Consider the following 21,203-nt stretch of genomic DNA (forward strand, 5'->3'; position numbering starts at 1 on the left):
TGAAAAAGATAAGAACATTTAAATGTGGAGCCTCTTGTGGTTGAAAAAAAACCTATATATATTACAAATTCACTAGATGGCGCCATTGATGCACAAACAAGACCACAATAGAGGGGATCTGATTTTATACTGTTTTTAAGGACATTCTTCTCAATACTAAGGTCACTTTTTCAAAACTCACAGTTCTTCTAACCAACTTCCAGCTTGGCACAGCAGTAAATTTCAGATTCAAAAATGCTCTAAAACTACCTAAACCCTTTATTCATGCCTCAAATCAAGTCATTCTTGAGTTCCAACGCAAAGGTTTTCACCCAACAAACACACTTGTCACTCATAAAACAACAGCCTAAAAACACTAACAACAGGCCGCATTATACAATGTTTTCTTTTGTAACGTTTCTTTACAAAATGAGAATGAGCTCTGCTGTATAGATGGTAAAGCTGCATATAATAGTTTTGATAGTATTTCTTTTATAGTATTCAGAATAGTTTTCAATGTTGCATTAGAAGCGAATTGCTGTCTTATTCAATTTTGTAATATGTTAGGTTTTGAACTTAAGGTAAACAGTTTTGAAAAGAGTTTGCGCATGTGCAAATTGTTCTGTATAGAGTTTTGCTGTTTGTCGGAGTGAGAAAATATTTTTTGAACATTTTGTGCCTAAGCAATGATAAATGATCTACAGTTTAGCTCACAATGACTGATACTGTGATTACTGTGAGAAGAGTTTTGAAATCAATATACTGTAAATAAATCATGCTAAGTAATGTTTTTTGAAAGTGTAAAAATGTTGAAAGTTTTCTATGATGGCTAGGTTTATGGAAAGTCCAAATAAAACATGAAAATGTGTGTGTGTGTGTGTGTGTGTGTGTGTTTGTGTGTGTGTGTGTGTGTGTGTGTGTGTGTGTGTGTGTGTGTGTGTGTGTGTGTGTGTGTGTGTGTGTGTGTGTGTGTGTGTGTGTGTGTGTGTATGTGTGTTTGTGTGTGTGTTACAGTGTTGCCATGTTCACCCTTTATAAACGTTTTTGCCCATGTTTCTCATGAGGAGGTTTCAGTTTATATTCCCATTATATATAGCATACCCTAATATTGTTTTCATTTGTATTATATTTATATTCATTGTTTATTGATTCTTATCATGTTAAATGGGTGTTAGTAAAACTGGTCTCCAGTGCTTTCGATCTTTTTAGTGAATCAAAAACTGAATAAAACTGAATTCTGCCTGTGGTTTTGTTGTAATCAGTGGCATCATTTTTTATAAAAAAAATTAATGAATTAGCTAGTTAAGTTAAATGTTAAAAAATTGTATTGTTCATTATGTTTTACTGTAAATAGATATAGCCTAGGTGTAGTTTTTAGAGGCAATTACTGGATTGATTCGAATTTATGCATTTAACTCATTAAAATGAGTGTAAACACACAATAATTGTACTGAATTTATTTCTGCTGAAATCTAAAATGTAAACAAAATGTTAATTTATTAAAATCTCAGAGTTTAGTCTAGTAGAGTTGGAACAGCTAAGGAACCACTCAATCTGGTTAGTAACAATTTTCACGAAATAGACCTTTTGAATCTCAATCTTAAAATATGAAGTGTCTGTAATAAAGCAGAGCCACAATTCCTGAAAATCCCCATCCACTATATTCAGATTGCTTGGTTCTCATGCTAGATCTGGCAACCCTGTGTGTGTGTGTGTGTGTGTGTGTGTGTGTGTGTGTGTGTGTGTGTGTGTGTGTGTGTGTGTGTGTGTGTGTGTGTGTGTGTGTGTGTGTGTGTGTTTGGGCAGGGCTGCAGTGAAGCGCAGCTGATGTGTGTGATTCTCTGCCAGGCGAGCGCTTGTATTTTGGATCTTGTGTTTTCAGTGGAAATCGGTGAGATATTTCGAGCTTATGATTTCATCCATACGTGTTCATGACGGAAGCGCGTTTATCTTTTATTCATTTGTGGAGACCGCAGAGATTTGCGCCGTGACTGACATTATGCGCTCGGAAACCGGGGGATGCTGATGCTGACATTCCCATCTTCCACCGTCCTTCTGGTTTAACGGGAATTACTGCGCTCATTCATTTGTGATCCACTCATCTCAGACGCGAGTCAATATGTCCATGAAGTCAAAGACCGGCGAGGCGGTGAAGGTGGTGGTTCGGTGTCGCCCGATCAACCGTAAAGAAGAATCGACGGGTTATGAGAATATCGTGCAGATGGATGTGAAACTGGGCCAGGTGGCCCTGCGGAACCACAAGGCGGGTCCGGGAGAGCTTCTCAAAACCTTCACGTTCGACTCGGTTTACGACGCGTGCTCCAAACAGAGCGACCTGTACGACGAGACGGTCCGGCCGCTCATCGACTCGGTTCTGCGCGGGTTTAACGGCACCATCTTCGCGTACGGACAGACGGGAACCGGGAAAACGTACACCATGCAAGGCCAGTGGCAGGACCCCGAGCGCCGCGGCATCATCCCAAACTCGTTCGAGCACATCTTCACGCACATCTCGCGCTCTCAGAACCAGCAGTACCTGGTCCGGGCCTCGTATTTGGAGATCTACCAGGAGGAGATCCGTGACCTGCTCACCAAAGACCACACCAAGAAGCTGGAGCTAAAGGAGAGCGCAGACTCAGGGGTCTACATCAAAGACCTGTCCTCCTTCGTCACCAAGAACGTGAAGGAGATCGAGCACGTGATGAATGTAGGGAACCAGACCAGATCGGTGGGCTCCACCAACATGAACGAGCACAGCTCGAGGTCGCACGCCATCTTCATCATCACGGTGGAGTGCAGCCAGCTCGGGCCTGATGGACAGAACCACATTCGTGTGGGAAAACTCAACCTGGTGGACCTGGCGGGCAGCGAGCGACAGACCAAGACGGGTGTCCAGGGCGAGCGTCTGAAGGAGGCCACCAAGATCAACCTGTCCCTCTCCGCCCTGGGGAACGTGATCTCTGCGCTGGTGGACGGGAGAAGCTCTCACGTGCCCTACCGCGACTCCAAACTCACCCGGTTGCTGCAGGACTCGCTCGGGGGGAACGCGAAGACCATCATGGTGGCCACGCTGGGACCGGCCTCCTACAATTACGAGGAGACCCTGACCACCCTGCGTTACGCCAACCGAGCCAAGAACATCAAGAACAAGCCTCGCGTCAACGAAGACCCCAAAGACGCGCTCCTGAGGGAGTTCCAGGAGGAGATCGCCCGGCTGAAAGCACAGCTGGATAAACGCGGTATGCTCACCAAGAGGAAGAGGAGGAGCAGGAGGCTGAGGAAGATTGGAGAAGGCGGAGAGGAAGAGGTAGAAGAGGATGACGATGATGTTGAAGATGATGAGGATGATGATGATGAGGAAAGTGTGGAGAAGGAGGCGCAGGACTACATGAAGGAGCAGCAAGAGAAGCTGGAGAGGGAGAAGGAGGCTATCAGAGACGATCACACGCTGGTGGCAGAGGACAAACTGAGACTCCTGGAGGAGAAAGAGAGGATGATGAGACATCTGACGAAGGAGCAGGAGGCCACTGAACTCCTCACAGCCAAGTTTAAGGTCAGTATGCTTGAAGAGTGTGTGTGTGTTCGTGATCTTTATAATCGTGGCAAGTTCCACTGATGTGTGTATAGAATGAGTTTAAATTGTATATTACAAGAAAAGTTATAGATGATATAAGCAATAGATATAACATTCAAACTAAGTAATGTTTTTAATCATTACAGTTTTTCTCGATTGCATGATTTCGATACACAGTTCATGAAACAATTTCTAAGAATCTCAATAAGCTTTCAGAAAGGTTTATTTTCAATACACTTCTGTAAAGAGATCTCGCAGTAGATGAAACTAGAAAAGTTAAAAGTTAAAATTCAGTTTCCTCGACCAATATTGCATTACAATATTGGTGACCATATTTGCCATACTACGGTATAACAGTTTTTTAGTCTCCTGACATCTCGACCTCTTAGGCCGTCTCTCAGTTCTGCCAAACTTACAAATGTAGGCTAAAAAATCCATTTGACAATTGCAAGCTTAAGGGTGTACAAGATGTGCTACAGTATTTACTGTAGTGAAAGTTCTCTCATCTAAAGTAATGCTACTCTGTACTGTAATTATACTGTATATAAACCCTGTAGGCCAACTTTTCTCATGGTTATTCCTGCTCATGGTCAAATATATTGCATTGTATTTCATCAGGAACAAATGTCCTTTGACCCTGTCCCCTTCATTTTTATTTCCCACTTCTCTTCCTCTTCCCACCACTAGGATTCATTTTCCAAAGCCCACAATCACCGGTGGCTCTAATTATACTATCCTGAGGTTCTGATTGGTGTGTCTTCAGTTTGTATGTTTACACGTGGATAAATGTGTGCTATTTGAGTTCACACTGTAACTCTGGGAGGTAATTAGATTGTGTACTTGTGTTTTCTGAATGAGAAAATGGTTAAACCTGTGCAAAATGAGTTTTGCAGGAAAAATTGAGAAAACTGGATGTGTTTGAAAACAGGCGAATTGGCGAAATGTGTTAAACGTTTTGAGAAGCCTGTCTTCGTTTCGAGAACTGAATGATTTGGGAAAATTGGGCCAACTAAATCAGTTATAGTGTGTTAGTAATCAAGAAAAACTGTAATATGACACACTGATAGATAGATAGATAGATAGATAGATAGATAGATAGATAGATAGATAGATAGATAGATAGATAGACAGATAGATAGATAGATAGATAGATAGATAGATAGATAGATAGATAGATAGATAGATAGAAAGACAGATAGATAGATAGATAGATAGATAGATAGATAGATAGATAGATAGATAGATAGATAGATAGATAGATAGATAGATAGATATATAGATAGATAGATAGATAGATAGATAGATAGAAAGATAGATAGATAGATAGATAGATAGATAGATAGATAGATAGATAGATAGATAGAAAGACAGATAGATAGATAGATAGATAGATAGATAGATAGATAGATAGATAGATAGATAGATAGATAGATAGAAAGACAGTTAGATAGATAGATAGATAGATAGATAGATAGATAGATAGATAGATAGATAGATAGATAGATAGATAGATAGATAAATGAACAAAATAAAAAATTATGCAAAAAGAGCAATATGGAAGTGGGCAATTATGAACAATTCATGCACTGCAAATCTGCCATTGAAAACTACTTTTTTGTCCATTGTGTTTTGCCATTTTCACTTCCCTTGTAAAGTCAGAATCAGGGCATCAGATGTGTCTGTCACAGTCGTGCTGTTATCGATCACACACACCACAGCCCTGAATCATAGAGAGGTCAGCAAGCACTGTGTGTGTGTCAGAGATCCATGTGCTGTGATCACAGCAGAGCGTAACCATGACGACAGAGATAATTCCTACACTCTCATGCACACGCGTTTGTTGATCCTCTGAGGATGACAGTGCTATGCGTATCGTTTTATATCTTGGCTTAGATTTCTTTTCCCCATTGATGTTGTCAAGTTAAAGAAAAGTGCATTTAATAACAGGTTAAAGGCCCTCAGCTGTGTGTCTGAGGTCACAGACGGCCAAACGACTTCACAGATGATGGTGGACGATGTCCTGCTGCGGTCAACCAATTACTTGCGCTCGTTTTTCTCGGCCATCGTTAAGCCAATCAAAAGACAGTACAGTAGCTAGGCAGAGTCTTTGTGGTGTAAAATCATTGATTACAGTCGATACAGTCAGTCATATACTAGAGGTCTAATTCCCATCAACTGTGTGTGTGTGTGTGTGTGTGTGTGTGTGTGTGTGTGTGTGTGTGTGTGTGTGTGTGTGTGTACGTGTGTGTGTACTGTAAAAAAATATTTTCTTGATTTGTTATCACAACTTTTTATCTTTTGTCAAATCAACTTCGATAATTAATGTGTGAGGATAACATACTATTTTGAGTTTCTGTTAAACCAAATTTGTTTTACTGTGTGTGTGTGTGTGTGTGTGTGTGTGTGTGTGTGTGTGTGTGTGTGTGTGTGTGTGTGTGTGTCTGTGTGTGTGTGTGGTCCTGGTAAATCCAACAACACTGGGACAAAATAATTTTTTTGTCCACATGAGGAAAACAGCTTATAAATCATATTAAATTATGTTTTTTAATAATGTAAAAATGCAGAAAGTTCTCTGTGAGGGCTGTATTTAGGGTTAGCGTATAGAATATACAGTTTGCAAAGTATAAAAATCATTTTGTCTATGGAAAGCCATAAAACACGAAAATCCAACATTCAACTTTCAGTTCAATAACTGTGTAAAGTTCATCCACTATTAAACAAGTTCAATTCAGCCATAAGCAGCTCTTCTGAAGACAACACAGTGCAATCTGAAATAGTCATGTGATCCGACTCATCTTGTGATGACTGAATGCATGACATCACGTCTTCACATGTTCTTGTGCATTATTGTGAGAGCTTATATTGTTCAACTCTTTATTCTCATATCAGAGGTGTTTGCTGAAGCCGTGGCCAGATGCAGGATGATGAGGTTTAAAATTGAAATGGTTTTATAAATAGCCATCATAATTGGTGGGACATTTCCTGACAGGTGATGACTCATCACGACCTCATCCTGTTCTCTGGGCTGCTAGCCAATCACATTACACGATCTCAAACAATAACAGCAACACAGGAAGCACATCACTGCATGTCTGATCACAAACCGGAGTGTGTTCAGAATGGCATATTAGCTGACAGCTCACTGTATAGTGAGTGCAGTCATGATGACTTATTTTTGTAGGCCTATGGTTCCCTCGACAAAAACCCAATAGGATTTTTCAAGTGGCTTTTGGATTATTGCATAAATTAAACTCTGTGACCAAGAAAAGTTTATGATTCATCTTAAATGATCACAAATTTTATGAATTCTGAAGCCTAAATACAATCATCAGAAGTAAAAAGCTAAACATTGACTATAAATGAACCACACCACGGTCACATGACTTCAACATCGCCATCATTAAGCTTCCGACAGCTCTCAGGCTTTGTTTAACAACTTTTTCCCATGAAAGTTTGAGTAGTTAGCAAGAGCACGATAATAAACACAAGGAGGCTGTGAAAGCGGACTAGTGAGTTTTCAGTTCGGCTGATGATGTTCAATGTTCCTGACAACTTCTGACGTCCCATTTAGACGCTTGTAAGTAAAGGCTTTAAAAACCCATGTGGGGGTATTACTGGTGTATATTATGTATGTTGTAGAATAAAACATGAAAATATATTAAGCTTGTGTTCACCACAGACCTTATTTCAGGCATTTAACCAAAAACCCATAAAAAAAAGTTTTTTTCTGGGTTTTTGCCTACAAAATGATGTCATCCCTGCAGCACTCTATACATATACATTATTAAAAAGCAAGTTGCAATAGTCGGGATTATTCCACTTTAAACATTTTATAGTTTCAGCATGTGAGTGACGTCCAGTTATCATCTTGGAAATATAAAAAGTTATTTCACATTTTAAATCAAGTTAAGAATTTTGTTTAGTCGTCCGGTACAATATTAACCCAAGAAAAAACATGTTGCAATGCTCAACGCTGCAAAAACAGGATGTAAATAGAAACCTTTGCTGTAAATTTATTTTAAATATAAAGCTGCTATTGACACTTTTAACCATTCGGGGGGTTTTCTTAAAACTGTGCAGTCATGCTATATTTTCTTAAATATTGTTACCTAAAAAAAAATAATTCAGAGTTGTAAGTAAAACAAAGATTATTTGAATGTTTTATAAGAAAATGTTGGTCTTTCTGCCAAGTATCATGTTTATTTTATTCAATATGTTGCTTGGCATTTCTTTGTGATTTTGTTCATGAAAATGTATTATTTAAAATTGTGAAAATCGTTTTAAAGTAAATCCGACACCAATTTTTTTTCAGTGTTTATCTACGAAAATTTACGGTACGTTTCATGCGTACAGAATATTTGCATACTATGGACAGCAGTGGTGTAAAGTATTTGAGTAAATGTAATTAGTTACTGTACGTAAGCAACTTTTAGACATTTTTGAATAGGTATACTCTTTACTCCAATACATTTGTAATCAGTAATGCAATGCGAAACCAACACGTCCAGTCCAAGTAGGCTTTGACTTTTTTTAGGCTTTAACATTATTTTATGTATCCGTTATATCAAAGAGAGCTTTTTGATGGATATTGCCCTTTTTGTGAGCACTTGAGCTTAACTAAGACTTGAGAGGTGTTCGTTTAAAATATGTTCAGCTTTATTTTGTCTTAAATAAACATGTGATCGCTCTCCTCACAAATAATCATGTTTCTTGTTTTTCACTGGCATGTCTCTTATAGGTGTTGAGGACTTGAGCCTACATTCAGTCTGAGTAAAATACTTAAGTACTGTTAAAATCAGATACACGAAGACTTTTACTCAAGTGGTATTGAAATTGGGGACATTGGAGTCATTTTTGCTGTAAGGTATCTGCACTTTTACTTTACTCCTCTGACGGACAGTATATATATTCTGCACATATATGGTGCCGTTCCAAACATAGCTCGTGACTCAGTTTTTTGCCCCAGATTCATTCTGCTACTCAAGTCTTTATTGAGGATCCCCAGCGCTTGTGTCCTTGTTTTACCTGTGGAACAGACTAAACCGCTTCACACACGCTTGTAGCCTTTAATGTCTGTTTACAAAGCTGTTTTATAGTTTAATTATAGTGTCATTTAAAGAAAGGACGTGGGGGCGAGACAGACAGACAGGAAGAAACCTAATTATACTGTGTCCTCTGGGATTGTGTGTGTGTGTGGCTGTATGTGGAGTAACATAGTATTATACCTGAACTGCTTATACAGTATACCAGTGTTTTAATGTTAACACAAATAACAAAACCAAACATGAGATCGCAATCTCGATTCAAACACAAACCCAGTGATTTTATTCCCATCACAATGATTCGACTGTGTCTACTAAACCTTTGACAAACCTTTGATACATTTTTATCTACTTAATACTTCAAATTACGATTGTATCGATTACATTGTTACACCAGTAGGTGGCGATTTGACTGTTAAAAAAAGATTAGTCATTTAATCATTCATTTAAGATATCCTTTCAAAAACTATGGTTCATACATAGTTATGAAACAAGTGAAGTCTTTATGAGTGAGTCATTGAATCATTCATTCAACCCGATTTAAAAAAAGAAATTCGAATTAATTAAGTATTTTTAAGTAGACTGCAGCAATTAACAATGTGTCAGAACCTCTATAGTAAATTGCATATTATTTTGCTCATAGATAAACCTGAAATAAAATTTAATATAAATATTAAAAACTTAAAACTTAAGAAAAATAAATGACAATTAGAAATTTTATTTGGGCAAATTTAAGTTGAAATAACATTACTAAAACTGAAATAAAAATAAATTAAAGTTTAAAATAATAATTAAAATATATTTTTAAAGAAACCAAAACAAAAACACATAAGCTTAAGTTAAAATATAAAAACAAAAGCTAATTCAAATTATTACTATAATACTAAATAACACTGATTTATACTGTATTTTTGTAAACATGGAATCTCGGATAATCTGCTTAAAATCTCCTTCTTGACTGATTTGATCAGACTGCCAAAAGGTTACATAAATTACACAAACAGCAATCTGTGCATTTAACCATTATAACTGAATACCACTCGCTGAATTAAACATGTAACACAGCAGTTTCACAGTATATCATTATATAATATGCAGTATACTAAACTCAATTCCAAACATAGCCTGTATGTGCTGACAGTAAACATCAGTCATTGGCTTTCTCCCAGGATGCTTTGCTGAAATATTGATGCGTCAGCGTCTATGTGCAGGTGGGCGGAGCTTCAGTCGGAAGCTCCTGGCCAATGAATTCCTCACCAGTGTGAATACATAATGACCCAGACTCGTCCTGAGCTCTGTTGCCATGGTGACCGGAGTGTGGGGGGTCTGGATGGAAAGGTCTCTGTTAAACGAGAGCATCTTCACTGCTGAGATGTGTGTGTGTGTGTGTGTGTGTGTGTGTGTGTGTGTGTGTGTGTGTGTGTGTGTGTGTGTGTGTGTGTGTGTGTGTGTGTGTGTGTGTGTGTGTGTGTGTGTGTGTGTGTGTGTGTGTGTGTGTGTGTGTGTGTGACGGAGCGTCATGCTGACGGTCCCCCTGAGGCCAATGTCTATTTTAAACTGGCACGAAAAGGCATCTCTCTGTTTCTCTCTTTCTCCATACTGTATTTTATTTTTCATCATTACTGTACCATGTACAAGCAGTCTAAATATGTGTAAAGTGTTTTATTTAAATTTCTTTTTCATTTAATTTTGTCAAAAATATTTATTATAGGCCTATTATAATTGGTACTGAGTTAACTACTACAACTGAAATGAAAATAAAGTTATATAGAAATATTTAAAACAAATCCAAAACTAAAGAAATGACAAAAGCACATAGCAAAATGACTAAAATTAAAATGATGAATTACCTGAGTGTGGAAAGGGTTGAGTATAATCTTTTTTTTGTGTGTGTGTGAATTAAATGTATTGTATTTTAATTGTTTTGGTACTAACATTACTTAAACTGAAATCAACTAAAGTTCATTAAATTGAATATTTTTTAAGTAATTTTCACATACGGAATTAAGTAAACTCTACTTAACTAAGTTAAGTAAAAAAGTAACAAAGAAAAAATAAGTAATTTTAACTTGGCTAGTAAAAGGCTAAATATTATCTATTTAGTTGAAAATTTTCAAAAACAATATTACATTGAATTAAACCACACTTTTAAAGTATATGCTTTACTTAGAAACATCTAAGTAATTAATACAATCGATATTGTGTGAGACACCATATCTACATTTCAGAAGTCATGATCATGTGGACGCAGAGACCTCAATACTTGGTAGATAATACACAATGACGTAACATTTGATGGATCGTTTTTGTGTTTGAATGCATCATTTTGAGTTGAAATGTCACAAAATGGCAAGTTACTAATCCTAACAACAAAATCAATGATAAAACAGTGCAAATACAGCTGGAAAACAGTGAAGAATCAATTATTCAAGGCCTAGTGTATGATGGGAACACCATTATTAATTTTACTTAAATTTATAACGTTGATATTTACGCATTAATTTCTACATGACTGAATTGAGTACTAATATAGAATTTACTTTTTTTTTAAGTTTTTTTTTTAAGTTTAATAAAAAAAAATATTATTCTTGCCTGAACTAACTTTTTCATGTAAATTACATTGTTTTATTCTGTAGTATTTACTTCACCACAAAATCATTTTTATCATTGTAAGTCATATAGGCGTGAGGGTGAGTACATTTATTGGATCTTTTTCCTTTTTTTGCGTGAACTATTCCTTTAAGACCAGTTAATAGTAATGGCCCTAATATGATGTCACCTAATTAATATTCATGAGCACGCTGATGACGTTTAGAATAGCCTCCACCCTCCCTCGGTGTGGCTGTACATTAGCACAGAAAGGTTTTGGTTGCATCCCTTCCTTGGGACACAAAGCACTTTCTCTCCATCTTTCCCATGTCTTTGTTATTTTCTTTCTACTATTATTTGTATATATTCATCTTCCTCCTCCTCTCCTCCCGTTCCAGTCCCGTGATCACAGAGACAGAGAGAGAAACGATGTGTGTAAACCAAGCGACGCGTCCCGTGAAGTCTGATGTGTTCTGACAGGGTGTTCTGGGTGTCACGAGCGCTGGGCTGACGGCCCGTGCGGGTCAGCTGGAGTTCTGGGCTCAGTCTTTGTTCTTCTCCCTGTTGTGGCCTTTTGACAATCATCTTTGTGTGTCGCTAAAGCCCGAGAGCTGCTGCCGTCCACAAAGAGAGCTCTGTGCTGTCGGGTGGGGGAGGACGCCGAGGTTATTTTCATCATGCATTCACACTGACAGACATTTGTAGCCGTTGTCAATAAGAGTTGGGGATTTCAGACAACGTGAGTGACAGTGAGTCTTTGTAGTGCAAGAAAATCGAGCAGTTTTCCTTTTTCAATTGTGCAGCATCACACTAGCTCCGCCCACAGCGATCTCTCATTGGTTCAAAGTTACTCTCCATTTAAAAAAGTGTGTGTGTGTGTGTGTGTGTGTGTGTGTGTGTGTACAGTCTCACCGTTTCCACAAAAATGTAAGCAGCACAATGTTTCCAACATTGATAATAATCAGAAATGTTTCTTGAGCAGCAAATCATCATATTATACTGATTTCTGAAGGATCATGTGACACTGAAGACTGGAGGAATGATGCTGAAAATTCAGCTTTAATCACAGGAATAAATTACATTTCAAAGTAGCCTATATAGCCCAGAAAACTGTTATTTTAAATAGTCAAGTCAAGTCACCTTTATTTATATAGCGCTTTTTACAATACATATTGTATCAAAGCAGCTTCACAGTGATAACATGAAAATAATACAACAAAGTTTGTCATTGTCTACCTTGAGCAAGGCAGATCAATAATATTTCACAATATTACTGTTTTTACTGTATTTTGCCTGTGTGAGCAGGAGAGACTAAAACTAAAATAAATTAATCTAAAAATGCAAAAATGTTTCTTCAGGTTTGGGCATGTCTGTAGTCATTATAGTGAGTGAGCTCTACTTAAAAGCAGTTGAAGTCTATGATATGTCCTAATTAGTGTGTGTGTGTGTGTGTGTGTGTGTGTGTGTGTGTGTGTGTGTGTGTGTGTGTGTGTGTACTCTACATGTGATGTGGTTGTTAGGCGATGGAGAGCAAGCTGCTGGTTGGTGGGAAGAACATTATTGATCACACTAATGAGCAACAGAAGATGATTGAGCAGAAAAGACACGAGATTGCCGAACAGGTAACACACACAGTTTTATTGTTCACATTACACTAGTGGCGCAGAAACGTCACGCTTCACCGTTAGCATCTGTATGGCATTCATTAATAACACACAACTGTGTGTAAATCTGTGTGTGTGTGTGTGTGTGTGTGTGTGTGTGAGCAGACACGCAGAGAGAGGGAAATACACCAGCAGGTGTTGGATCAGGATGAGGAGACACTAGAACTCAGAGAAACGTTCTCCTCACTGCAACAGGAGGTGGAAGCAAAGACCAAGAAACTCAAAAAGGTGAGACACACATACACACACACACACACACACACACACACACACACACAGTTGAGGCAAGCTCACATGCGGATGGCAACACATTCAGAGGTTGCTGATCATGAGAACGTCCCTCTTTTGGGACCGGTGGCATCCAATATTAAACACTTACGAGATACTTAATCTCATTTAATTATTTTCTGTTTTTATTTAGAACTTGATGGATGCAAAGCAAAAGATTATTCATAGCAAATGAATGTCCTTCATTTTATTTCACAGTCCACCATGTTTATGTATTATTTACAAATGATTCTTGAGCAGCAAATCTTCATATTAGAATGATTTCTGAAGGATCATGTGACTCTGAAGACTGGAGTAATGATGCTGACAATTCAGCTTTAATCACAGGAATAAATTACATTCTAATAAATGTGACCCTGGACCACAAAACCAGTCATAAGTCGCTGACTGACCCATTGTATGGGTCAAAATTATAGATTTTTCTTTTATGCCAAAAATCATTAGGATATTAAGTAAAGAACATTTTCCATGAAGATATTTGGTAAATTTCCTACCGTAAATATATTAAACATGTATTTTTGTGAGTGAATGCAGCACGATCACGAACATAAATGCACAACTTTAAAGTCGGTTTTCTCAATGTTTACATTTTTTGGCACCCTCAGATTCCAGATTTTCAAATAGTTATGTATCGGCCGAATATTGTCTTATCCTAACAAACCATACATTAATGGAAAGCTTATTTATTGATGTATAAATCTTAATTTAAAAAAAATTACCCATGTGACTGACTTTGTGGTCCAGGGTCACATTTTTATTTTATTTTTTTATTTAACCTTTATTTAACCAGATGATCTCATTGAGATTTAAAACCTCTTTTGCAAGATTAAACATTCACATATATTCAAATAGAAAACAGTTATTTCAAATTATGATAATATTTCACAATATTCCTGTTTTTACTATATTTTTTTATCAAATAAATGCAGTCTTGGTGAGAAGAAGAGACTTCTTTTAAAACATAAAAAAATCTTACCGACCCCAAACTTTGTCCATCCCAACATTACCAGTAACGCTCATTAACAAGCGTTACATCACGGCTGCTTTGAGTGAGACTTTTTGAATGAGCAAGCACTGAATATTGAGTGACAATATAAATATGACAGCAATGAGTTCCCTAACTCCTCTGTTCCTCTTGCTCCCCCTTAATTCTGGACCTTTGACATTTGACCCCTGGAACACCCCTGACCCCACCTCCCCGTGAAAATTAAACACCTTTTATCAGTACAAGAAGGTTAGTTTGTCTTACACTTGCTCGGTTGCTGACTGTCAGAAGCTACGAGGCTAATGCTAAACGCGAGTCTTGGCATTAAAGCTTTCACAGCAACTAATTCAAGTCAACCTGCATTAATCTCCATGGCTACCGCTGGCATGCTAACCACCAAAACCCTCTTTCTGAATCTCTGATGACTTCAGAGATTTCATTCTCAATAGTAGACAGGACTGAGCTCCACCGTTCCCATCTGCACGCCACTTCCTGTCAGAACTCATGACTTCCTGTTGGGTTGTAATGGAACAACTGTTGTGATGTTCAGTGGAACACACTGCACCTGACCTCACCTTTACATGCTCCTTCCTGAGCTTCACCTTTAACCCCTGCTGGACGTCTCACACTAACACTGACTGGATCACTGACCACAGTCATAGCATGAGAGCTGATGATGAGATTCAATGGATAGAGACATGGATGAAGAAGATGAGGATGATGAGAAAGAATGGATGGATGGATGATGATAATGATGATGGATGTATGATGATGATGAAGGACAGATGATGATGATGATGATGAAGAACATATGATGATGGATGGACGATGATGATGAAGGATGGATGAAAGGATGATGATGATGATGACGAAAGATGGATGAAAGGATGATGATGATGATGACGAAGGATGGATGAAAGGATGATGACGAAGGATGGATGAAAGGATGATGATGATAAAGGATGGATGAAAGGATGATGATGATGATGAAGGATGGATGAAAGGATGATGATGAAGGATGGATGAAAGGATGATGATGATGATGATAAAGGATGGATGAAAGGATGATGATGATGAAGGATGGATGAAAGGATGATGATGATGAAGGATGGATGAAAGGATGATGATGAAGGATGGATGAAAGGATGATGATGATAAAGGATGGATGAAAGGATGATGACGAAGGATGGATGAAAGGATGATGATGACGAAAGATGGATGAAAGGATGATGATGATGAAGGATGGATGAAAGGATGATGACGAAGGATGGATGAAAGGATGATGATGATGAAGGATGGATGAAAGGATGATGACGAAGGATGGATGAAAGGATGATGATGATGAAGGATGGATGAAAGGATGATGACGAAGGATGGATGAAAGGATGATGATGATGAAGGATGGATGAAAGGATGATGACGAAGGATGGATGAAAGGATGATGATGATGAAGGATGGATGAAAGGATGATGACGAAGGATGGATGAAAGGATGATGATGATGAAGGATGGATGAAAGGATGATGACGAAGGATGGATGAAAGGATGATGATGAAGGATGGATGAAAGGATGATGATGATGAAGGATGGATGAAAGGATGATGACGAAGGATGGATGAAAGGATGATGATGATGAAGGATGGATGAAAGGATGATGATGAAGGATGGATGAAAGGATGATGATGATGAAGGATGGATGAAAGGATGATGACGAAGGACGGATGAAAGGATGATGATGATGAAGGATGGATGAAAGGATGATGACGAAGGATGGATGAAAGGATGATGATGATGAAGGATGGATGAAAGGATGGATGAAAGGATGATGATGATGAAGGATGGATGAAAGGATGATGACGAAGGATGGATGAAAGGATGATGATGATAAAGGCAGGATGAAAGGATGATGATGATGAAGGATGGATGAAAGGATGATGACGAAGGATGGATGAAAGGATGATGATGATGAAGGATGGATGAAAGGATGATGACGAAGGATGGATGAAAGGATGATGATGATAAAGGCAGGATGAAAGGATGATGATGATGGGTGTATGGATGATCACCTCTCTCTCCCTCTCTCTCTCTCCCTCTCTCTCTCTCTCTCTCTCTCTCTCTCTCTCTCTGCGTGTTGCATGTTGGGAGTGTGGGTGAGGAGGACTGAGTGCGTTTCTGAGAGTGACTGAAAGAAAAAAACTTTTTTTCTCTTAGGCCTATATGTTTCCTTTCCTTTTCGTGTTTTTTCTTTATCCTTTCCCCTTGTTTTTTAAGTTAAAATAAGGATAGGGTACGGTTCTATCGTGTGCCCGTGGAATTTTAGACGCCGGGATGGCGTCAATTCCTGGGCAAACGCCACCTAATCTATCACTCCGAAATGGGTGCAGGTGTGCACCAGAACCCGGCGTGACAATAGAGGATCTGCTCGTAGTTGTAGGGGAGCAAGTAGGTTTTGAAAATATAGTTTCAGCTTCACGGATGAACAAAGCGGTTGTTGTTTTTTTGAGATCTGAAACGCTGATTAATCAGTTGACTGTGAGCGGAATATGGGTTAAGGAAACGTTTGTTCCGGTTACCCCACTATCCGCTCCAGCAACAAAAATCACGATTTCGAATGTCCCACCTTTTATTAGTAATGATATCATTACGAAAGAGTTGCTAAGATTCGGAAAAATAGCAAGCCCAGTGAGAATGATTCCTTTAGGCTGTAAAAACATCGCGCTTAAACATGTCACCTCTTTTCGCCGCCAAGTTTTTATGTTTTTGACTTCGCCTGAACGCACATTGGAGGTTTCGTTCCGAGTTAAACAAGGAGAGAACTCGTATATGATTTACGCAAGTACTGAAAACCTGAAGTGCTTTGAATGCGGTGACCTAGGACACAAACGCTTCACATGCCCACATAAAGACGATCAGCGGCCGTCTACTTCGCGTGGAGATGATAACAATGCAAACCAATATCAACAGAATAAAGAACGGAGAACTGAGACACAGGAGAAAGCAGCCTCAGAAGTGGTGAGTGATGTTAATTTACATGCTGGAGGTAGTGAGCAGTTGGTTTGCGTTGCTGAGACTGTGACTGATGTAACTGATGTAACTGATGTAACTGAAACTCAGGGAGGTGATGAAGGACTGCTTAAAGAAACACCAGTAGGAGTTTCTGAAGAAAACATGACTGAGGAGTTAGATGTAATGTCCCAATGTACTGATGCTAGTTTGAGAAATGAAGAGCAGTGGTCTGACGCATCTGATATCGCAAGAGTGGCTGAAAAAGATATATATACTCTTGAACAGATCAACTCTTTTTTAGATGAAACAAAAGGAAAAGCAGGTGTAGAAGTTAGTGATTTTTTTCCGGATCTTGAAAAGTTTGTAGCCTCTGTTACATGGGCAAGGAAAACAAATAGCCTTGAAGAGCTCTCACAGCAGAAGAGGTTTCGGTTAAAAAAGCACGTAACTGGTATTAGACAAGGAAAACAAATAGGGAAAGAACGTATGACGAGGGGAAAGGCAAAAGAAAAACGCAATAATACTGATGAATGCTAATTCTTTTATTTTCTGTACTTTTTCTTTCCTTCTCTCCCTCTTTTTCATGGATGTCTTGCGGGTGGGATCTCTAAATATCAATGGGATGAGAGATAGGAGAAAGAGTAGACTACTTTCAGAGATTACACATTTGAAAGATATAGGAGTGGTTTTGTTACAAGAGACTCACAGTGATCAAAGCAATGAGGCTGATTGGGGCCTATGGTGGGAGGGAGAGACAGTCCTTAGTCATGGGTCCAATTTGAGTGCTGGAGTGGCAGTCATTTTTTCTCCTATTGTTAAAGTTAAAATCTTGTCAAAAAATGAAGTTGATCCAGGAAGATTGCTGATTGTGAGAGCAGAAATTAACAATCTTATTTTTCTTTTTGTGAATATCTATGCTCCAAACATAGGTGTAGAGAGAATACGTTTGTTCACTAAACTAGAAGAGTTTTTAAGACAACAAGATGAAGGAGATCTCATTATTTTAGGGGGGGATTTCAATTGTACTTTGGATTTTACACAGGATAGGAATGGTGAAGAACCTCATATACAGAGTGCTTTGTGCTTAAGCAATGTGATTAAAAATCTAAACCTATCTGATGTATGGAGAGAGCATAATTTGCATACACGTCAGTATACATGGGTGAAGATTAGAAATGAGACTGTTTCTGCTGCACGGTTGGATAGACTCTATACGTCACGTAATATGAGGAATAGAGTTATAAATTCAAATATTTTTCCCACATCAATGTCTGATCACAAATTCATTACTATCGAGTGTACTTTATTAAAAAGAATGCATAAAAGTCATTATTGGCATTTTAATGCAAAATTATTAGAAGATCATTTTTTTGTGGAAAATTTCAAGTCTTTTTGGGAGTCGTGGAAGAGTGAGAAGAATTATTATGAAGATTGTATTCAATGGTGGGAAATAGGGAAGGTACAAATAAGGAATTTTTGTCAACAATATTTATCACATTCTTCGGTCTGTATAAAAAAATCTTTGGAATGTCTGGAAAAGGAAATTATTGGTATTGAGCAGTGTATGATTGCAAATGACACTGTAAACTTTAAAGATATGTGGACTGAAAAGACTAACATGTTGAGCTCAATTTTAAATGAAAGAGTGAAGGGAGCTCTTGTAAGGAGTCGTTTTTCAGCAGTAACGGATATGGATGCTCCTACTTCTTTCTTTTTTAATCTAGAGCGAAAAAAAGGACAAGAGAAAGTGATGTATTGTTTAAAAGACTGTAATGGTCGAGACACTTCTAATCAAATGGAGATGCGTAAAATGGCTGTGGATTTTTATTCAAGTCTATACACCTCTGAAAAATCAGATGAACAATGTAGAAATGAATTGCTTCATGACCTTCCGGTTTTAACTCCAGAGCACAAACTTTTTATGGAGACTGAACTTACCTATGAAGAAGTCACGGCCGCTGTTATGGGACTCTCTGTAGGTCGTGCACCTGGAATAGATGGACTAACTGCCGAATTTTATAAGGCTTTTTGGACCGTTCTTGGACATGATTACTTTGAAGTCCTGCAAAAAAGTGTCACTGAAAGAATCCTTCCTAAGAGCTTTCAGCGTGCTGTGCTAACACTACTCCCTAAGAAGGGGGATCTAACACTCTTAAAGAACTGGAGACCTGTGGCTGTGTTGTGTTCGGACTACAAAATCATTTCCAAATGTTTGGCCACCAGATTAAATAATGTTTTGCATGAAGTCATTCATAAAGATCAATCTTACTGCATAAAGGATAGGTCTATTGTAGATAATCTGCATTTAGTGAGAGATGTGTATGACTATGCATTCGATGATAAGATTGAAATGGGGTTGTTATCATTGGACCAAGAGAAGGCGTTCGATCGGGTGGATCACACTTTTCTTTTTGATGCTCTAAAAGCCTTTGGGTTTGGTGATCAGTTTATTTCGATGATACGTTTATTGTACACTGAAGCTACATGTATGATAAAAATGGCTGGTGGCCTAAGTACCGCTGTAAAAGTTCAGAGGGGAATTAGACAGGGCTGTCCTCTTTCGGGCCAACTTTACAGTATAACTATTGAGCCCTTGCTATGTAAATTAAGGAAAGATCTAGCAGGTCTGTATGTCAACTCTCTAAAATCCCAGGAATCTGTCAAATTATCTGCATATGCGGATGACATAACGGTTTTAATCAGAGGAGAAAGAGATGTTGATGTGGTAAAGCATGCTCTAGAGTGTTATGGAAAGGCATCATCTGCCAAAGTTAACTGGTGTAAAAGCGATGCTGTGTGGTGTGGCCAAGTTGAAAATAGTCCAGCACTTCCTGGTGGTTTACAATGGGGAAGGGCAGGTTTCAAATATCTGGGAGTTTTTTTGGGGACATCCGAGTACAGAAAACAAAATTGGGAGGGCTTGTTGGAGAAAGTACGTGCTCGGTTGTCTCATTGGAAATGGTTGCTGCCCCAGCTGTCCTATAGGGGACGGGTGCTGATATGTAATAATCTCATAGCATCTTCCCTTTGGCATCGAATGATGATCCTTGAACCTCCGGAAGACCTCGTGAGACAAATTCAGAGATGTCTGGTGGATTTTTTCTGGTCAGGTCAGCATTGGTTAAAGGCTCCAGTGCTTTTTCTGCCCAGACAGGAAGGAGGACAAGGCCTAGTGGACATCAGATCCCGAGTAAAGACCTTCAGACTTCAAGTGGCTCAGAGACTTCTCTATGGGAAGGATGTGAGCTGGGCTGGGATAGCGTGTACTCTATTGAGGAAAGCAGGGAACATGGGATTAGATTGTCACCTGTTCCTGATGGACATAAACAAGTTGGACCTTGGAGGATTAACAGTGTTTTATAGATCAATTTTAAAAGCATGGACACTTGTCAAGATTTCTCGAGAGTCAAACAATGCCCAAAGTTTGTGGCAGAGAGAAGAACCGCTGCTTTTTAACTCTGCATTGAATCTGGACATTTTCAAAGACATTTCATTGAGGAAAAGTCTATGGGCTGCAAAAATCACAAAAATTGGACACTTAATACCTGAAGGTGAATGGATATCAGCTGAGAGTTTTGCTGGAAAATTGGGAATAAGATCAGTTAGAGTGGCTACACAAATTTTGACTCAGATTGCTGAGTTTTTGCCACAGAATTATAGACTTTCCTTAGAAACTTATAACGGAGAGCTGAATATATGTGATTTCCCAGAACTAAACATTGCAGCTGAGACTGAAAGCTGGGAAGAAACTGAGGGTGGACTATTATCCTTTAAGACACCTCAGTTAGGAGTTTTCAGCAATGCAGGAAAAAAGTCGCTGTACACATTGTGTGTGAAGATACTGCATCTTCAAGCTCTTACAAACGTGAAAGAGTCTAAATGGCAAGAGGTGTTTGGAGTAGGTGTTTCCCCCAAGGGCAGCTGGAGGACCCTGTACAAACCTCCCACTGAAAAACGAACTGGAGATCTTCAGTGGAGGATAGTGCATGGTATAATAGCTACGAACAGACACAGAGCACGTCTTGATCCACAGGTGAGGGAGGGATGCCCCTTCTGTGGGATTTCAGAAACTGTGTT

The 21,203-nt window shown here is 38.6% G+C and overlaps 1 protein-coding gene across 1 annotated transcript in view; it reads left to right on the top strand.

The window, feature by feature from the left end:
* Positions 1–1,741: 1,741 nt before the first annotated feature.
* The window catches only part of kif3ca (kinesin family member 3Ca), a 25,751-nt gene continuing 6,289 nt past the window's right edge, over positions 1,742–21,203 (top strand). The window contains exons 1-3 of the mRNA XM_079583629.1: positions 1,742–3,532; positions 12,705–12,806; positions 12,954–13,076. Of these exons, the coding sequence (XP_079439755.1) occupies positions 2,099–3,532; positions 12,705–12,806; positions 12,954–13,076 (1,659 nt within the window). The 5' untranslated portion in view covers positions 1,742–2,098. The remainder of the gene's footprint in view (positions 3,533–12,704; positions 12,807–12,953; positions 13,077–21,203) is intronic.

This window comes from Phoxinus phoxinus (genome assembly GCF_949152265.1).
Source record: "Phoxinus phoxinus genome assembly, chromosome: 16".
Taxonomy (NCBI): Eukaryota; Metazoa; Chordata; class Actinopteri; order Cypriniformes; family Leuciscidae; genus Phoxinus; species Phoxinus phoxinus.